General features: G+C 37.1%; 1 protein-coding gene across 6 annotated transcripts in view; it reads left to right on the top strand.

The window, feature by feature from the left end:
* The first annotated feature begins 4,007 nt into the window (after nt 1–4,007).
* Nucleotides 4,008–19,893, top strand: part of LOC104599139 (Peptidase C13 family) — a 48,496-nt gene continuing 32,610 nt past the window's right edge. For 2 of the 6 annotated variants that reach the window (XM_088898224.1, XM_088898223.1), the window contains exons 1-2: nt 4,009–4,246; nt 15,993–16,339. Coding sequence is in view for 2 of the 6 variants with exons in the window: in XM_010261533.3 (XP_010259835.1) it covers nt 16,170–16,339 (170 nt within the window). In the remaining 4 variants the exon portion in view is untranslated. Of the gene's footprint in view, nt 4,247–15,992; nt 16,340–19,893 lie in introns of all 6 variants that reach the window. The other 4 variants (XM_010261533.3, XM_010261532.3, XM_010261535.2 and 1 more) reach the window with 4 other exon arrangements.

Here is a 19,893-nt window from a genome sequence, read left to right as displayed (position 1 = left end):
TGTTAATCATATAAGTTATAAAGTCCCTTGTGGCATTCAAGTCTCCTACCCTATGACATAGAAATTAGTGTTTGTTTCTTTAATAATGTCAGTATTAAAAGTCTCTTATGGCATCCGAAATCCCTTGTCGTGAAGAAATCATCAATGTTTTAGTTAATCATATTAGTTATAAAATCCCCCATGACATTAAAACCACATGCCCTATAGCATAAAAATCATTGTTTGTTTATTTAATCATGTCAGTATCAAAAGTCTCTTACGGTATCAAGTGCCTTATGGTGAACAAATTATCAATGTTTCAATTAATCGTATCAATTATAAAGTCTTTATGGCATTAAAATCTCTTGTCCTATCGCATAAGAAATAATGTTTGTTTATTTAACCATTTCGCTCATGGCATCAAAGTTCGTTATGACGAAGAAATCATTAATATTTCATTTGATCATTATTAGTTCCAAAGTTCCTTGCAGCATCAAAGTCTCTAGCCCTATGTCCTAGAAATTAGTGTTTGTTCATTTGATCATATCAATTTTAAAGTTTTGTGCCTTATGGCAATGAAATTGATGTTTTTCATTTAATCATCTTATTTTTAAAGCCCTTCGTAGTAAAGAAGTCAATTAATTTTTTAATTAACTTTTTTAAAGTCCCTTATGGCATCAAAGTCTCTTGTGTTAGAGAGTCCTATTTTATTTTTTAATTATTTTTCTTCTTTTCAAATTTCTTCGCAACATTAAAGTCCTTAGTGGCAGTAATTTTCTCCAAGAAATCATATTACATTAAAAATTAAAAAAACATAAAAATTATATAAAAGAAGCAACAAAAAAAAAGGAAAGAAGAAAAAAGAACGAAAAGTGCCAATAAAAAGCTTGGCAGCATGTCCTTTCCCATCCCCTAACATGTGGTAGCATGTTTAGAAACTTTGACCATTCCCACTATCTTGTTGACCTTTCAAATTTCCTCATCATCTCCAAGGAGCGCAAATGAGAATCACAGTTTAATGCATCATATTAATCATGCATCAACATTGCAAAGCTAATGCCACACACTTGAAAGCACAACAATTTGCATAGTCATTCGACTTGTTTATTGCTTCGTCAAAGTTTTCAAATGTAGATTGCTCTTGCATTGAAGGATGCTTTTAACCTATCGAAAGAGCAATTATGTTATATCAATTATAGGACCTTTGTCATCATAAGTGTTTTACTAAAGCCTTTTAAAATGTTTTCAAATCATTAAAAAGAAAAAGAAACAAAAGTGTGTGCAAATGTTTTAGGGTTGTGTTTTTGCGTGAAGTTTGAACCCTTTTATTAAGTTATTCTATTTGTTTTTTATGTTTTTCTTTACAATGAATAAACCTCAATTTTCATGAGATTCCTTAATACTTAGGAGGGGTCACTTTGCGAAGAATAAATAGCCTTCACATGATAGACCTTTTTGGCCTTAAACCTCCTCCAAGTCTATCATTCACAAAAATATTCGTATGCTTCTTTTTAGTCATTGTTGTTTCATATCCTGCTACCTACCTCACAATAAAGAGGAGCAATTATCATCACCCAATTTTTGCTCGGTTCTTTTCCCAAACCCTAAGTTATTCTTTAACACTCTATTAGACCATTCCAATATCTTTGAAACACTAAAAAACTCAAAGATTTCTAATCTCAACCTATAAACTCCTAAATCCGCCATTGAACCTATCTGATATCAATCTAACATACTTGGTTGAACCTAATTTACACCACAACCATCAAATCAAATGCAACCATCTAACTCAGAACCCAAAATACCCATTTTGGATCAAGCCTTAAATCCAAACCCCGAACTTTCACTAACCATTGACTAAAGATTCCATTTTAATGATTCATATTTATGGATACTTTTAAAGCTTAAAATTGCTCAATTCCATATAGACTTGTTCATGGATCGGGTAGCCCGATGGGTCGACCCGACCCGACCCAATATAAGTCAGGCTTGGACTAGATTTCAGGCCTGCGGGCTTGAGCTCGGGCCTAAAATATCGGGCCCGACTTTTTTCGGGCCGGGCTTGGGCTTTCTCAAACAAGCCCGGCCCGAGCCCGACTTAATAATATATTATATTAATAAAAATATATTTTATATAATAAAAAAACATATATATAATATTTTTCTTCTCTTTTTTCAAGTAATAATGAAACTTTTCATTTTAGGTTTTGAGGTCTTTTAGTATTAATAAAACAACTTTTAATTGAATTAAAAAGGAAAAATCATTTTTTTTCCCAAATTTCTAGTTGGGCTTGGGCTCGGGCATGAACATTTTCTGTTAATGTAAAGGCAAAGCCCAGCCTGAACCCGGGCCGGCCCGGCCCGTGAACAGGTCTAATCCCATCCCACTGATTACATTAGACTCTTATCACTAATTCTAAAAGCTCGTTCTCAGCCAATCTGCAACATTTCAGAGCAAAAATTCAACATTTGTTCTAAATATCAGTATCTCTGTACAACTAAGGATACCGAAACCTTAAACAGGTGTTGGGTGGGTTGAATGAATATGAGTTCAGCTTACAATAGTAAATCCTCGTTCGTCTAGCTTTTGAGCGGATGCTTCTAAAAGAGAAGGGGGAAAAAGGAAAGAATGTATAGGGAAGAAAGAAGGAGCAGCCTCTCATGGGAAGTAAAACATCATTTGATTAGTTGATGCTAATGGTAACCGCTAACCTGTGCATGAAGCTTTTCAGTCTCCCTGACCATGAATTCAACCAAAGAGCCTTGGAACCCCTCCATGGAGAACACATTATTATCATACATATCAGCATTATAACAATAATGGGTTCTTTCCAAAAGGCTAAATATAATGAATGAAAGAATGTCTTATGCTATCCAACGTTAAGCTTTCACTCTCGTCTATCATGTTCTTCCTCTCCAATCTACATAAAGAGAGGGATTAACATCGGAATGTGGTTGAATAGGTATTCTAAATACAGATTCCGATTAAACCCAATAGATGTATAGAACATACAGACAGATACACATTGTGGTTTTTGTATTCATGTGATGTTTCAACCTAATTAATTATTTTGGTAAGATTTGGTTGGAACCTCATGCTCAGGTGTTCAATTTCAAAAGTAGGAATTCTTGTGAATCCATGGACTTGTGTACATTTTCTTTCATGTCTTACTATTCAACATACCTCAAGCTCATTATTATTATTATTATTTTTTGTGGTTTTTGTTTGTTATGTGTTTTGCTTTTTCTCATTTGTTTGTCGTTTTTGTTTTTCATTTTTTCATACTCTCCATATATGCACCGGTTGTCAATGCATGTATTTGTTGAAAATATACAATAAATGGATTGTTGTTGAAGGTTTTTTTTTAATGGGGACAGAATTGGAAAATTTGGCTACTTCTGATTCCGGCCTCCAGTTGAATCAAATAGCAACAACAGGAGTCCAATTCCGATTCCTGATTAAACCAAATAAGCACCAGGAATACATGATTTCGATTCCGGTCTTGTCCGCAAACCAAACAAACCCGAAGCTTTCCCAAAGGTTGATCTACTCGTACCTCTGATTCCCCTAATTTGAACACATTTGATTTAATTAAACTCCGCCAATTCATGTAGAACCCTCATAAACCTTACATTGTTGAATTGTAACTCAAAATTTCTTCATCTGCTTTGTTATTAGACAAAGATTCTATTTTAAGCTTTTCCATGGGTCGAAATGCTCGTACCTCAAATTCCTTTGATCCAAGTAATATTGGACCAATCAGACTCCTTTTTCGCATCCAAAACACACAAAATCCCCACCCTATCAATTTTCACCCAAGAATACTTTTGTTTTTCCTCTCAACCAATCCGATTGGCTATACACACAAGACCACTCTCCACCCATTCACTCGTTAGCCCAAAAATCTCCTCCATATGATGGAAACCGGTTTGACCTCATTTTGTCTCAAATTGACTAAAATCTCCTCAAAACGGAAATACCAAAATGCCCCGGGTGTCCTAAGTATGGGGCTAAGTCTCTCGTCGGAACTAATGAGAGTCAGTTCGTTGCCTTTTTCATTCCTCTGATCTCAATCCTTCACTCTCTTTCCCATCTCCATCTCTCTCTCTCTCCTCGCTCTGTTCTCTCACACTCTTCTTTGCGTCCCTTCTCTCTCTATTCTTCTAAGAGTGACAATACCCGGTTTTTTTTTCTTCTTCAAGCGGTTTTCCTCTACAGGGGAAGAGCATCAAGTCGGCTTCGACTCAAGCATTATCACACCCAGAGGTAATGGTTTCTAACACTCTCAGTTTAAACCACTGATTTGAAGGCATATGATCTCTAAGATTCATGGCATTAGATTGAAATTGGTTTTGAAAAATATTGTTTTCTATCATTTGGTATATGGAACCTTTCTTTTTTCAGCATTTCCCTCCCCCATCTCATTTGCAATCCTCTCATTAAATGCGTTAGACATGCTTGTTTTTTGTTTTTTTTAAAGAAATTAGAGTCGTCGAGCTTCCGATGGTCGATTTTAATACCTGAGTTTCATTGGTAGGTGATCTTTGCGAGCCCGGATCTCCTGCCCACGAGAACCCTACCCACGTCTACCCACAACACACTACCCCCGTGAATTGGGAACATATCTCCCTGCATAATACTATGCAGAGGATGAGATGTTCTCCATGTGTTGCTGTGATGTGATAGACGTGGGCAGGAGATCCGGACTCGATCTTTGCTTGATTAATGTTGATGTAGTGCTTCAGGAGGTGTAAAAAAGTGGGACAAAATAACAAAATGAATAAAGAAAAAAATAAATAACATATATGCTAGTAATGACAACAATGAGAATGCTAGGTGAAAAAAAGAGAAAAAAATAGTAATACAAGAGGAAGTTGTAGGTTGGTGACGCATGGAGGGGATAAACTTAACCTCATCATCTCGACGTTGTTCTGATTTAGAGTAAAAAAAAAAAAAAAGAAAAAAGTGAAGAGAAAAAGAAAGATAAAAAGACAGCTAGGAAGGTTTCAAGCTGTTACTGGACCCCACCTCTTGGTTCTGCCAAACTGAATTTTGATGGCAGCAGCATGGGCAACCCAGGGCCCTCCGGTATTGGGGGAGTCATGAGGGATGAAAAAGGGAATGTGATAGCCATGTTTTCTGGGCCAATTGGAATAGAAAACTCTATGAGGGCTGAGATTTTAGCAGCTTTGGAAGGGATTCAAAGGGCTAAGGACTTGCACATAAACAAGCTGATCATAGAAGGAGACTCTGAGACTGTAATCAACTGGTTAAAAGAAGACAACTCAAGATTATGGAGCTACAGCAATGAAAAGAGGAAATTTAAATGATTGATCAAAGATATGGAAGTTCAATGCACATGGATAAAGAGAAGTGCAAATTCTTTTGTAGATGGCTTAGCTAGACAAGGGGTGAATAGGAGCTTTGTTTTTTGGGTGTCTAGTGACAGTTTTGGGGATTTAAGCTATTTTAGCTCCCTTTCTATGTATTTTCAATCTTTAACCTTTTAATGAAATCTCTGTTATTGATAAAAAAAGAAAAATAAAAAGAGTAAGGAGATTTCCCCCACGTTTTTTTATAGGCCATTTATTTAGATTGAAGAAGAGAGTTTTTTCCTTTGTGGGTTCAGTTGTTGATTTGTAAAAAAGTAATAAAAAGTATGATAATGTATAACAAAATAAAAAATATATAAAGGCGGGGAAATAAGAAATAAAAAAATAATAACATATGATAAAACAAACAAAAAAAATAGAATAAATAAATAATAGTAGATAAGTGAGTTATTCTCACTTTATTTCCTTACTATTAGTTTTTTTTTGTTATTTTATTAAGTGCTGCGTATTTGTGCTTGTGCTTCTTTGGAACCTCATGTGGGCCCCACCTATTAGAAGTGGGAGAGGAATGCCTAACCCCTTCCCTCTACCATCCGAGTCTTACTCGGACTGGTTCAATTGGTGCCTTGGGTTTGGAGTCACTATCAAGCTAAAAGTAATTTTGAACTCAACTCTTGGATGTCCCATCACCTCCAAGTCTTTCAAATGATGGGTGGTGACTCCAAATCAGCCTAAGTTAGCTGTTTCTCGATGCTTATGAATGGGTATTGGGGTGTGTTAGAACTTGCCATTATTTTGTTTTGGTTAATGGGACGGTGGTGGATTTCTTTTTGGCCTTGAGGAGTATAAGACAAGGAGACCCCCTCTCTCTCCATTCTTGTTTACCTTTGTAGTAGATGTCCTAGGAAGACTAATTTCTAGAGCTTATTCTACAAATTTAGTAAGAGGATAGAGAGTGGGTAGGGAATGGGTACCAATTACTAACTTGCAATTTGTAGATGATATGGTACTTGTGGAGGTGGTGATTCGAGTTGGATTAGGAACTTGAAACTTATTGTACAACTTTTTGAGTACATGTCCAATTTAAAGGTGAATTTTGAAAAAAATTGTATAATTGGAATCAATATGGAGGAGGATGAGGTAGTAGAGTGTGTAGGTATCTATATCTTTTGGATATTGGTGTCCATATGGCCTTTGAATTATTTAGGAATGCCCCTAGGAGGTAACCCCAAGAAAGGAGGTTTTTAGAATCAGTTGTAGAAAGATTTGAAAAGAGACTTTGTTCTTGGAAGAGGAATTATCTATTCTTTGGAGGGAGAGTTACACTAATTAGGTCTGCCTTGGCCAATTTGTCTGTCTATTTTTTGTTAGTGTTTAAAATTTTAGTGGTGCTAGAAAGTTGGAGAAATTAATGACAGATTTTCTTTGGGAACTAGGGGAGGAGAAAAAGAACCATAGGGTGAGATGAGAATTGGTAAGTAGAAGTAAGAAGTTTGGAGGCCTTGGCCTTGGGAATATTCAAAAGAGGAATTTGGCCCTCTTGGGGAAGTAGTTATGGAGATTTCCTTAGAGAAGGAAAAGTTGTGGGCTAAGGTAGCAGGTAATATTCATGGGTGTTGCAGATAATGGATGGGATGCTGGAATTCTGGCTAGGACTACAAGAGCTTCATCGTGGAAAGCCATCCAAGCTATTTTGCCTCTATTTTTGTGATGGATCAGGTATGATTTGCATTCCGATGACCACTTATTAATCTTCTGTCATTTTTCCAAATGTATTTGAAAGCCATCCAAGCTATTTTGCCTCTATTTTTCATTTTTGTGATAGATCAGGTATGATTTGCATTCCAATTACTAGGGCTGCAAGTCGGGCCAGGTTAGGTCAGGTTGAGGCCAACCCTAGCCCAACCCTAAGTTCTAAACCCCCAACCCTAACCTTAACCCAACCCAACCTTCAACCCAATCTACCCAACCCTAACCCTAACCGGCTAAGCCTAACTAGATTCCTTCAACCCTAAGCCAACCCAACCTTCTTCCCATCCCTTAAAATCTCATAAAACTATTTAATCTCAAATCTTAACTCACTTTTCACTATATATATAAATCCTATATTTTATTAGTATTTGTTTGTTGATGTTTTTATTGGTTCTTTTAGTACAATATCGGAAAAATAAGTGTTTGAAATGATTATAGTTTACTATGAGTTATGACATGATAGATCTTTTATAGGCATCAAACATTAGAGAGGAGATAAAGAATAAAATATTCAAAAAACATAAAATATGCTATTAAGGTTTTAGTCTTTTCATTTAGGATTAACTGAAGTGATTATCTTAAAAGAAAGACATGGTAGTATGTAGTGAGGACTATACAACTATCTTACATCTAAAAAATCAATGTATGATATATAATATTATATAACATATATTTATATATGACATATACTATAGAGTCGGGTTCGGGTTGCCCAAGGGGTCAACTCTAACCCAACCTGAAATAAAGTCGGATTCATGAATTTCAACCCTAACCCTAACTCGAGCATCAACCCGACCCAACCCAACCCGACTTTTTCGGGTTGAGTTAGGGTTGGCTTCGGGCCAACCCGACCCAAGTTGCAGCCTTATGATTACCACTTATTAATCTTCTGCCGTTTTGCCAAATATATTTGGGATTTGTTCTTTTCTTTGTTTGGGTGTAGGTGGACTCCTCTGCTGGATGTGTAAAGTCTATTTGCCTCTACTTTGTTCAGTTGACCAATGAAAAAAGGGAGAATCATGTGGAGATGTGTAAGGGCTGCGGTCTGCTGGACTCTTTGGGAAAAAGGAACTCAAGAATCTTTTCAAATAAGGAGAGAGGACTACAAACTATTCTGGAGGTGATTCACATTAGAGTGGTGCATTGGCTCAAGTCTTTGGAGTTGTTTAAAGACCTCTCAATTGATGATCTGCTAAGGAATTGGAAGGAAGTGGCAAGGTCAGCTCTAGCTAAGGAGACCTCTCTACATACTTGGACCCCCATCCCAGTGGCTTTGCCAAGTTGAATTTTAATGGAAGTAGTGCTAGAAACCCTGGGTCTTCAAGCATTGGGGGCATACTTAGGAATGAGGAAGGAAATGTAATTGCTCTTTTTTTTGGATCAATTGGAATGGGTGATTCTCTTTGGGCTGAGATTATGGCAGCTTTGGAAGGAGTACAAAGAGCCAAGGATTTGAACATTAATAAATTGGTTATGGAAGGAGATTCTAAGTTGGTGGTGGGTTGGATGAATGAAGATATAACTGATTTTTGTTTTACCAAAAAAAACTGGTTTTTGGAGCTATGATAATGAAAAGAGGAAATTTAAGTGGATGACAAAGGATATTGAAGTAAAGTTGAAGTCAGTGAAAAGAGGTGCCAACTCCTTTTTTGATGGCTTAGCTAAACAAGAGGTGAGCAGGGGTGCTTTCTTTTGGGCTCAATCGTAACTTTTGCATTCTAGACTTCTTGGTGGGAGAGTTAAGAGAGCTTATCTCCACCCTTTTCTCTATACTTAAATCTCCTTACTTTTTAATGAAAGTTGCTTGTTATTGATAAAAAAAGGAGAGAGGAGAGAGACATAGTTGCCAAGGCGTCACTTAAGCAATACGAATTTTATAAAATAAAAGCTAAGATTTGGTTAGTTCCCTAGTATTATTATATACCAATTAGCATGTATATTAATTGAAAAATAGACAATTCTCTTTATCAAGAATACTAAAATTCCTGAGACTATAGTTGTCAAGGCGACTAGGCGAGGCTAGGCGACCATGGGGCGCCTAGGCGCCTAGGCGATGGAATCTATAAATATAAAATCTATAGATTTCAGCCATATAATCATATTCTTATGTATTAATGATAGGTTCAGCTGTTAAAAACTTAAGTGAGAAGTGAGAACAATGACTGAATCAGTGAAGGGAGGAGAGGAGTATAGGGCGGAGCCCCCGTTTTTTCAAAAACAAGGCAAAAAAAAGATGATGATGATGATGATGAGTGAAGAAAGGGAGGATTGAGGAGTATAGGGGTGGAGCCCCTGTTTTAACGAAAAAAAATGAAAAAATGTCTGAGCTGATAAGAGAGAACTCAGGACTGATTCGACTGAAATCTGGAAAAGAAGAAGAAGATGAGTGCAGAAAGGGAGGACTGGTGGAGCCCCTGTTTTTTCAAAAAAAAAGGAAAAAATGTTCGAAATCTGGAAAAGAAGAAGAAGAAGAAGATTAGAAGAACTTACCTGCTGGAGCTGAGGTGCGATGCAGTTGGGCTGGGGCTTGAAGCCTTCGGTTCTACTCCTCTCCAATCTAACCAAAAAAAAAACCCTTATGACATAAAGAAAAAACAGGCTGTATACTTGGTCTTAATACTAAAACGATATAATGTAACCAGATTTATTTTAAAAGAATAAAACATCCAATAAAATATCAAAACAATAAATTAAAAAAAAGTTTTTTAGATGTATGTAGCCGGCCGCTTAAGTCTCTGGGCGGGCGCCTAATATGCAAAACTTATGGCGTTTGGGCGAGGCGACCATGAAAAACCGCCTAGTTGCCTAGGCGTCGCCTTGACAACTATGCCTGAGACACTCCCTACTTTCTTAAAAATCACGAGTTTTGATGTAGGGTGTGGAAATAGAATCCCTTTTTGGGAAGACACTTGGTTGGGTGACACCCCTCTCAAAACCCAATTCTTCTTGCTTTAATCCCTTTCTAGTTTTAGAAGAAACCCATTGCTTCTTTTTGGAGTGCCTCAAAATTCTTGGTTAAATATTGGGATTTTGGTTTTAGAAGAGACCTAAGAGATAGAGAGTGCAAGCTTGTGATTGAACTGTTAAATAAATTGGGGACGATTTATTGGACCCAAGGTTGGATGATAGTAGAGTGGAGTATGGAACCTTCTCCTTTTGGCCTTTTTTCTTGTGCATCTTTTTTTGATAACCTAGTCCTTTCAGTTTTTTCATACGCAAATTGGATTTGGAAAAAAAAGATTATGATTTGGTTGATTGGTCTTTCCTAATGAAGGTTTTGACTCACTTTGGGTTTAGGTAGAGCCTAGAGGTGGTGCAAATGGGTCTGGGACTGTATTCAGACTTCTCATTACTCAGTGCTACTGAATGGAATATAGTGGTGGATTTCTTTGATGCCAGGCGTGAAATTAGGTAGGGAGACCCCCTATCCCTCTTTTTGTCTATTGTAATTGTAGATGTTTTGAGTAGACTAATTCTAAAGTCATATTCAAGACAACTAGTAAGAGGGTGGAGAGTGGTGAGGGATAGAATGCTGATTACCCCACCTACAATTTGTAGATGACACCATTCTATTATGTGAAGGTGACTATCTAGTTTGGGTTAGAAATTCGAAGTTGGTAGTGCGATTCTTTGAAAGAGAATCCAACTTAAATGTAAATTTCGATAGAATTGCATCGCAAGTGTCAATACTGGAAGATAAGGAACTAGTAGATTGTGCTGGAATTTTGGGGTGTATTGCACTAATGCGTCTTAATGGCCTCTAAAGTACTTAGGACTAACTTTAGGAGCCAACCTAAAGGACTTTAGCTTCTGGAGCCCGATGTTGGAAAAGTTTTCAAAAGATCTTGCTTGTTAGAAGAAGGGGTACATTTCTTAGGAGGTAGGATTACCTTGATAAAATTAATTCTAGCTAACCTTTCCATGTATATGTTAGTGTTTAAGGTTCCGGAAGGTGTGGACAGGCGAATTGAGAAAATGATGAGGGATTTTTTATGGGAGCCAGGTGAGGATAGGGGGGACCATAAGGTGTGTTGGGAGTTAGTTAGTAGAAGCAAGAGATATGGGGGGGGGGGGGTCTTGGAATAGGAAATGTCCTGAAAAGAAACTTGACTTTTCTAGGGAAATGGTTATGGAGAATGCCTAAAGAAAGGGACAAGATGTGGGCAATACATTGACTCTTGGACAATGGATAGCTGGTTCATTGCCTAGGGCTACTCAAACTTCTCCTTGGAAAGCGATCCATGTGGTTCTTCTTTTGTTCCTTTCTCTTTTTAGGTATGATCTTAACTTTGGGAATCACATTAAATTTTGGGAATAGATTTGGTGTGGGAACTCTACCTTGAAGGACCTTTTATCCCTCTTTGTTTACCTTATCTTGCTTTAAAAATGAGCCTATTTCCAAATTCCTAGTTCCTTTAAATTCAAGTATTGGTTTTGATTGGAACCCTGGTTGGTTTAAGGGACTTCAAACTACTCAGTGTCCTTACATTTCTCTGATCCCTAGAAGAAGTCTTTTTCGTTCCCTCTGAGCTAGATGGACGAACTTGGACTTGCTCTCCTTTTGGTTCTTACTCATGTGCTTCTTTTTTGAAGGCTCTTACCCAACCTCTTCTTAATTCCTTGTGACCTTTTCCTGTCAAGGAGGTATGGTATAAGCCTATCTCTCCTAGAATTGGGGCTTTTTGCTAGGAAGTTGTACATGAAAGAATATATACTTCTGATTGGCTCCAAAGAAAGAGACAGAAGTGGTACTTATCCCCCTCATTGGTGTATTTTTTGTACAACCAATAGGGAGACTTGTTATCACTTATTTATTTCTTGTTCCTTTGTTGTTAGCATTTGGGAATGGTTTTTTTTCCTTATTTGGGCACATGTGGACTCCTCCGAATGATGTCACAAGCCTCTTTGCTCTAATAGCATTCCCTTGGCCAAAGAAGAGGGGAAAAATTATGTGATGTACAAGGGCAGCAATAAGCTGGACAATATGGGAAGAAAAGAATTCAAGAATTTTTAGGGAGAAGGAAAGAACTAAGGAAGCCTTAATTGAAACCATCATGATTTGGGTGGCTCATTGAAATCTACAGAAGCGTTCTCACATGTCTTCTTTGACGATATACTTAGAAAGTGGAAGGAGGTGGCTAAATTTAGCCATCAAAAGGACTATAGTCACTCCTTTATGGTCTCCATTGGAAAGAGGGTTTAACAAACTAAATTTTGATGGAAGTAGCTTGGGGAACCTGGGAATGTTAGGAATTGGAGGCAATTTCAGGGATGAGGAGGGTAAGGTACTTGCTTTATTCTCAGGTCCAATTGGTGAGGGAGACTCTTTAGTAACTGAAGTTATGGCTTTGATGGAGGGGGGGGGGGGGTGCAAAGGGCCAGGAATCTGAACATTCGGAAGCTATTTATTGAAGGGGGTTCCAAATTGGTAGTGGCATGGCTTCAAAGCGAGGAAACTAAGATGTGGAGATACAACAATGAGAAGAATAAATTTAGGTGGATTACAAAGGATATGGAAGTAAGGATACAATGGGTGAAAAGAACTGCAAACTCTATGGTGGATGCTCTAACTAAACTCTATGGTGAAAAGAACTTCATGTGCTCTTTTTTTTTTCTCTTCTTAACATTAATGAAAAGTTCTGGTTATTGATAAAAAAAACCTTTCCGGTGAAAGAAAGATGAAATACAAGCCTTTTGCTGGGAAGGTTTCCTGGAAAGATAAACGCCTATGATGTTCTCCAGGGAAGAAGGCCAAATAAATGCCTCTCTGCACATATATATGTTTTATGCAAGGCAAATGGTGACACCATTCCTTATCTACTAATATTCTTTACTTCTGTAAATTATGTATGGGTGTGCATTTTTTCTTTCTTTGAATGCAGGTGGGACCCTCCACAATATATTACCACATTGTTTAGCTCAAGCTTCTTCAGACAAACAAAAAAGAGGGGAAGGCTATTATGGAAGGCAGCTAGGGCAGCAACTATTTGGACAATTTTGGAATAACAAAATGAAAGAATCTTCAAGGAAAGGTGCAGGACCTTATAAGACATTTGTAGAGGGTATAAAGATAAAATTGCTCACTAGGTAAAAAATTTGAAAGCATTTCAAATGGTGACAGTAGGTGATATCCTAAGAGCGTGGAATGAAGTGGCAAGATCTTCCAATGTGCAAGACAAAGTAATAATGGACTGGAAGCCCCTTCCAATTAATAAAATAAAACTGAACTTTGATGGAAATTCTTTGGGAAATCCAGGATGGTAGGGAATTGGAGGTGTTTTCAGGGATCCAACAGGGAATAGGGAAAGTGATGTCATTGTTTTCTGGCCTTTTGGGCCAATTGGAATGGGGGAATCTGCAAGAGCTGAAGTGTTAGCCTTGCACCAAGGAATGGAGATAGCAAAGCAATGTGGTTCAGCATGTGGAGATTCAGGGTGGATCAAAATTGGTAATCTCTTCGATGAATGACAGCAGCCCAGGTGTGTGGACTTAAAGACATGTCATTATAGAGATCAAGAGCATTGCAAAGTACTTAGAGGCTGTTAGAGTCGACAGTACAAGGGATGGATGACACCTTGGCAAAATAAGGGGTGTATAGGGATCAATTCTTTTGGCCAAATCTGTGATTTAGGGTTTTCAATTTGTAAAGGGATTGATTACACTTGTAATAGAAACAGTGTTTTAAAAGGCATGGGAGGTGTATGTCTAGAGGTGCACCTCCAGGCAAGGCACCCCCAAAATGCCCTAAGGTGTATGCCAGAGGCGTTGACACCTCTGAGGCGTACGCCTTAGGTGTAAGAGGCGGGAACCTCATATGCCTTTTTCATGAGGTGTGCTAGAGGCGTATGCTTCATGTGCCTCATACACACCTCATATAAAAGACAGAAAAAAAAGAAAAAAAGAAAGAAAAAAAGAAAAGAAAGGAAAGGAAAGGAAAGGAAAAGAAAGGGAAGGGAAAGAAAAGAAAGAAAGAGAAGAAAAAGGAGAAAAGAAAGAAAAGAAAAGGGAAGGGAAGGGGAAAGATTAAAAATGAAATCCTCCTTTCAGCTAGTATTGGGCATCTTCATTCTTCTTAATACAAAAGATTTTTATTAAAAATAAAGAAAAATGAGATCCTCTTGTTTCTTCTTCCTCCTCCCCCTCCTCTTAAGGAGGCTTATGTCTCCTTGTGTTCAGGAGGTTTATGCCTTTTACTTACGTTCTGAACTACGCCTCACGTCCCTAAGTAGTGGAACGCCTCGTGTCACACTTCCGTATTTTAAAACATTGAACAGAAATCGCTGCAATGCTTTCTAATTATTCATAATGAAATGAACTGATTACTGATAAAAAAGAATATTAAAATTCCTTTCTAAACATGGCAAATAATCATATCTAAAAGGCAATAGTATTTTAAATATATTCATTTCAATGTTTTCAAAAATAATAATACTAAAGTGTTTAATAGAGAAATTTCATATTAAATAAGCAACTGAAGAAGGTTATAATTTATATGATAAAAGTTTAAGATAGAGAGTAAGAGAGAAAAAGATGAGTGGAACTGTTGTTTTATAAAAAGGCAAAAGAAATAGAAACCTCCTCATCCTTTTCTTTTTCTTTTTTTTTTTCTTTAATTTTTCATTCTTTTCCCAAAATCCTTGAAACATTTAAATTTCAATAGTAAAATTTTAAACAAAGTATCAAGTGATGCATAATAGTATATAATAGAATGTATTAACACACAAATTAGTAAGATGTAGACAAAGAAATGATACTATAATAAGGTGCCTGCCTAGTGATTTTTGTCACCTAGGCAGGTGTGTAGTTGCCTAGGTGGGCACGTTCTTGCTATAAGTCATGGCGATCAGACAAGGTGCCCAACCAAGGGTGCCTAGTTGCCCAGGTGTTGCCTTGACAACCATATTAGCGAGATTCTATGGTTTTAGTCATCAAGCAATAGAGATGAGCTTTAGGTAGCTCTCCCCTCTAGAGAAATGTTGGAAGATGTGTTTTAATTAGTGAATGAATTCATCTTCTTTGTTGCTGATCAAAACAAAAATTTTGAAGGATGCTTTCCCTAAACTGAGAAAAGATGGCTCACCCCACTTTATCATTCTTCTTCATTTCCTTCGGTGCCCAATCTAGATTATCTCTCTGCCGAAACTTCTTTTAGCAATAGAAAAGCATCATGTAGGTTAAAAGAACAGTCATTAGATTTTGACCTGCTTGGCTGATCTGAATATCCCCTTTCCCTGTTTAGTGTCTGGGTTTCCAATTCCAATTACTGTGGCTGAAAAAAGGAATTAAGGTGGTGTTTGGTGTGTCTTTTCGGCACATTTTAGATCTGTGGAAGCTCAAAGGACCAAAAAATGGTCTTTTTCCATTTGGTATCGCATAGACTGAAAGACACAAAGATGAGCATGCAGAAAGACCGAGAAAGCACAAAATCAGGAAGCTTCAAATGATGCTTTTGGTCTTTTCATGCTTTCCAACTGTTTTTAACAGCCCAGTAGACTAGGACACGAACCAAAGTACCAAACAATCTTGATCTTTAAAGACAAGACCCCAAAAACTCAGTGTGTCTTCTTGTCTACTGGGCTCTGTCGAAAGATCTACCTAGAAAGACTTGTCAAACAGCCCCTAAGAGTAATTAAAAAATTGTGATAATTTAATGGTAGATTTTGATTTTCATTCAGAATGGAATCAGGGCCTCTCAATTTGTTTAAGCATCATCCAATATTGTGCATGTTGGTTGGACAATTGGAATGATCGGTAGGTATTTTCCAGTGTTGCTATGGATTTTCATCAATGACACAGAAGATTACTATGAATAAATTGTTTTTATTATTGTCTTGTTTAAATAAGATTACCAAATCACTGAATGATGGTGATTTCCTATAATTAAGCTAACAAAGTTTTGGATCACTGCTCCTTGGAATTGTTTCTAGGGTTCTTTTGGAAGATGAGCAGAAAAATCAAAAGAAGCAAAAGAATGCAAATGAGCTGGTTTTTTGGTGTGTTGGTTTGCATCTGCCACAGTGGTTGATATATATATATATATTTTTCACAGTGGTTGTCATGGTGGTGTTTTTGAAAGCAAAATAGCAGAAGAAACGGGTTCAAAGATGGCCATTAAAGCAAGAGCAGGATGGCTGAAGCTTGACAGCTTTTCCAGTTGCAAAGTGATTTTATTCTTGATATTGATTTCAATCCACCTCTGTGAATTGAATGCATGGAGTCCTTCGGCAATGCACACTAATAATTGGGCCATCTTGGTCTGCACTTCCCGCTTCTGGTAATCAACTTTGAGCTTTTCACCTCTTCAATAATTTTAGAGATCAAAGTAACAAGATCCTGTTTTCTTTTTGATAAATGAGAGTAGTTTTATTAATTCAAATAACGAAAGTACAATCAGCCTAGGAGGAGGCACGAGGTGTTACCTTCCCCAAGGACTGAACCATAAACACTAAACATACATAAGCCTGAAACACAATTACAAAGCAGCCCAAAACAGATCTCCCCTTTTTTTGATAAACAAGATCCTGTTTTTCAACCTGTCAAAAAGACAATACCCTTTCTTTTCCTTATTCTTTTTTTTATTATTGCTTTGCGGTCTGATACCTATTTTTGAATTTCATTAGGGGAAAGAAAACAAGAAATATTTCTTGAAATTAAAAAGGGAAATGGTTAAAAGATCGAGGGGAGTGAGTATTCTTTGGATGATAAATGTAAATTTGGGGCTACCTGTTGATAGTAAAACAATTAATTTTATTTATTCATTGATTTATAAACTGCATCGAGATTTAATTTATTCTTTTTCTTTTTTGTGTAGTATTATTACTATTCCTTTTCATGTAATTATTAAAGTTATAATTATTTTAAGTCCCATTTAAGAAGTGAGTAACATGGGCATTGAACTGATATTTTACATGGAGCTCTATCTAATTTAAAAGTCAGATTTGTTCTTGATAGTTGGTAATGTAAAAGAACTAATGGTTATCAGATCAGGAGCATATAATGTGATTATCCTAATCAGTGGTTTAAAAGGCACACTTAGGCACACAAGTGAGGTGCATTTTGAGGTATGTGCCTTGCCTAGGTCCAGGTGCACCACCTTCAAAAGGTGTGTGCCTGTTGTGCCTAGGTGTGTGCTTGGTGGGCCTTGTGCCTCAGCCCAGGTGTGTGCCTTCTTTATTTTTTGTGCTTTTTGTTGTTTTTTAATCGTGGTGGCTGGGCTGGGGGCTCTGCCCCTCTTCTCCCGATCAAGCCCCTTGAGGAAAGCTCAAACAAGACCATGTTAGGTTCTTTAAAATTCTTAATCCCTAAAAAATGATTTTATAATTTCAATTATCTTTTACAAATATCTTTTATTAGGATGAATGAACCTCTGAGAACCCCCTATGTGCTATTGTTGTTCATTCATTCGTCCTAAAAAGGATATTTTTAAAAGAATTAAAATTATAAAATAATTTTTTAGGGATTAAGAATTTTAAGACCATAACATGTACTTGTTTGGACTTGCCTCAAGGGGCTTGGTACAAAGGTGGCTTGTAGAATTAGGAATGAAAGATGTAACATCACATTAACTATTTGGAATAATGCAATTGAGAAAGAAGTAAAGAAATTAAAAGTTTGACATGCTTGATTATGTTTTGTATACTATTTTTTATTTTATTTTTGCATTTTCACTTTGAATATGTTTTATATGTTATCTTTATGTATTTAAATTTGAGATGATAGGCTTTGTTTTTAAACGTTTTGTTTAAAATTAAAAGTTTGGATTTTTAATTCATACTATTTTTAATATTTTCTTAATTTGTTTTGATTTTTTTTTTAATTTTGTGCCTTGCTTCAGAAAGGTGTGTTTCCCACCTTGCACCTCCGGCAGAAATGCCCTTTGCGCTTTTTTTGCACCTTGCACTTTTAAAACACTGATCCTTAGTTCCTAACCGTAATGCATTGCCAGTCTAGTAAGTTGTGTTGCCAAATAAATCATATGGTATGGTAGTGATCAACAAACAACAAGAATAATGCATGGATTGTTGGAGGTTTGGACACACCTGTGGATTTTTTTTTATGGTAAAATGAAATTTCATTAAATAAGAAAAAAATATTACAATCTAGTAGGTGACAAGGCATCACCCGCAAACAAAACAACGGAAAAGAACTATTATGGAGAAGAATTAAAATAAACCATCCAAAGTTACAAAGTTGAACAACCCAGTTTGCAATCGAGTTGCTAACAGCCGCCACAATCTTGTCCAGATTCCAACATTTATCTTCAAAATTTCATCTATTTCCTTCCTTCCATATATTCCAGCAAATTGCAAATGGGATACAGCTCCAGAGCGGTCTTGCTTTCTTGCTTCTTAACTTCGGCCATGTAGAAAAAAATTTCTGCAGCAGATTCGGGCTGAAAGTTTGATAACCCTAACAAACAGTGAAAATCTTCCACAAAAACCCAACAACCTTGCACGAGAAGAATAGATGGCCAACAGTTTCCTCCTGTTCATTACAGAGGAAACACATGTTGGCCATGCTGAAACCCCTGGATTTCAGATGGTCCACGGTCAATATTACTGTCCATTGCCACGAGCCAAGTACACACTTCAACCCTTGGAAGAACTGGATTTTCACATATAGCATTTATCTGATTTGGAACTGAATCTTCCCTGAGTGCATGTAACATGATTTAACAGAGAACTTCCCATTTGAGCACTCTTTCCACTGAAGTTCATCCCTTGTCTGAGATGATATCCTTCATTTCCTCTAGTTTCTCCAGTAGAGATATGCCTTCCTCCACTTCTCTATCCAGAAAAGGCCTTCTAAATTTTTGACACCATATCAGATGTTCACCCTCCTCTCATAACATTGATTTATAGAAACTTCAGCCTCAGCCAACCTATACAGCCTTGGACATAGATCACACAATTTGCCTGCCCCGCACCAATCATCCTCCCAGAACCTGATTCTTGTACCATCTCCAACTAAGAAACTTGTTGGGCATCTGAACTCCTGGTTGAATTTCATGATCCCCTTCGACACACTCACCCCATACGAAGACCACCACTCTTCTCCATAATGAATTTTCCTCCCCCCCTAAACCAAATCTCCATAACCACTTCTCTAGCAAGGCCTTACTAAAATTCTTCACTCTCCTGAATCCCAACCTACCCTTTTTCTGTGGTTTACAAACTCTGCCCCAATTTACCAAATGAAACTTCTTTCCCCCACCTTCCCTGCAAACCCCTTCCCATAAGAAATCCCTCTGATTTTTTTTTTTTTCAAATCTTTCAGCCACTTGAGATGGAATTCTTAATAAGGACATGTAATAAGTTGGTAAGTTTGAAAGGACACTCTTGATTAAAGTTATCCTTCCTCCCAAAGATAGATATTTTTCTTTCCATCCATCCAATCTCCTTTCCACCCTTTCCACCTCCTTGACTCCAATCAATACACTCTTTAAAAGATTAACTTTCAGCCCCTTTAAGAACTCAAAGTTCACCAAATTTTCTCTCAAATTTAAGACCTGCTCAACCGATGCATCCAAGAAAATCAAAGTGTCATCTGCATATTGCAGATGAGTAATAACAGGTCCCTATCTGCCCACCTTGAATCCTTCAATAAGATTCAATTAACCATTCTCTCCAATAACAAATTCAATACTTCCATAACCAGCACAAAAAGCATAGGAGATGATGGATCTCCTTGCCTCAATCCTCTGGATGCTTATAAAAACTCCGTGGATATACCATTTATAAGTTTGGAATGTGAGACCGAAGGTATGCAAGCAAACATCTAGCTCCTCCACTTCTCTCCAAATCCCATCAACCTTTGCATCTCTTCTAA

The sequence above is a fragment of the Nelumbo nucifera genome, chromosome 2 (assembly GCF_055504915.1).
Source record: "Nelumbo nucifera cultivar China Antique chromosome 2, China Antique-T2T, whole genome shotgun sequence".
Taxonomy (NCBI): Eukaryota; Viridiplantae; Streptophyta; class Magnoliopsida; order Proteales; family Nelumbonaceae; genus Nelumbo; species Nelumbo nucifera.
This window is presented reverse-complemented; position numbering and strand designations above follow the sequence as displayed.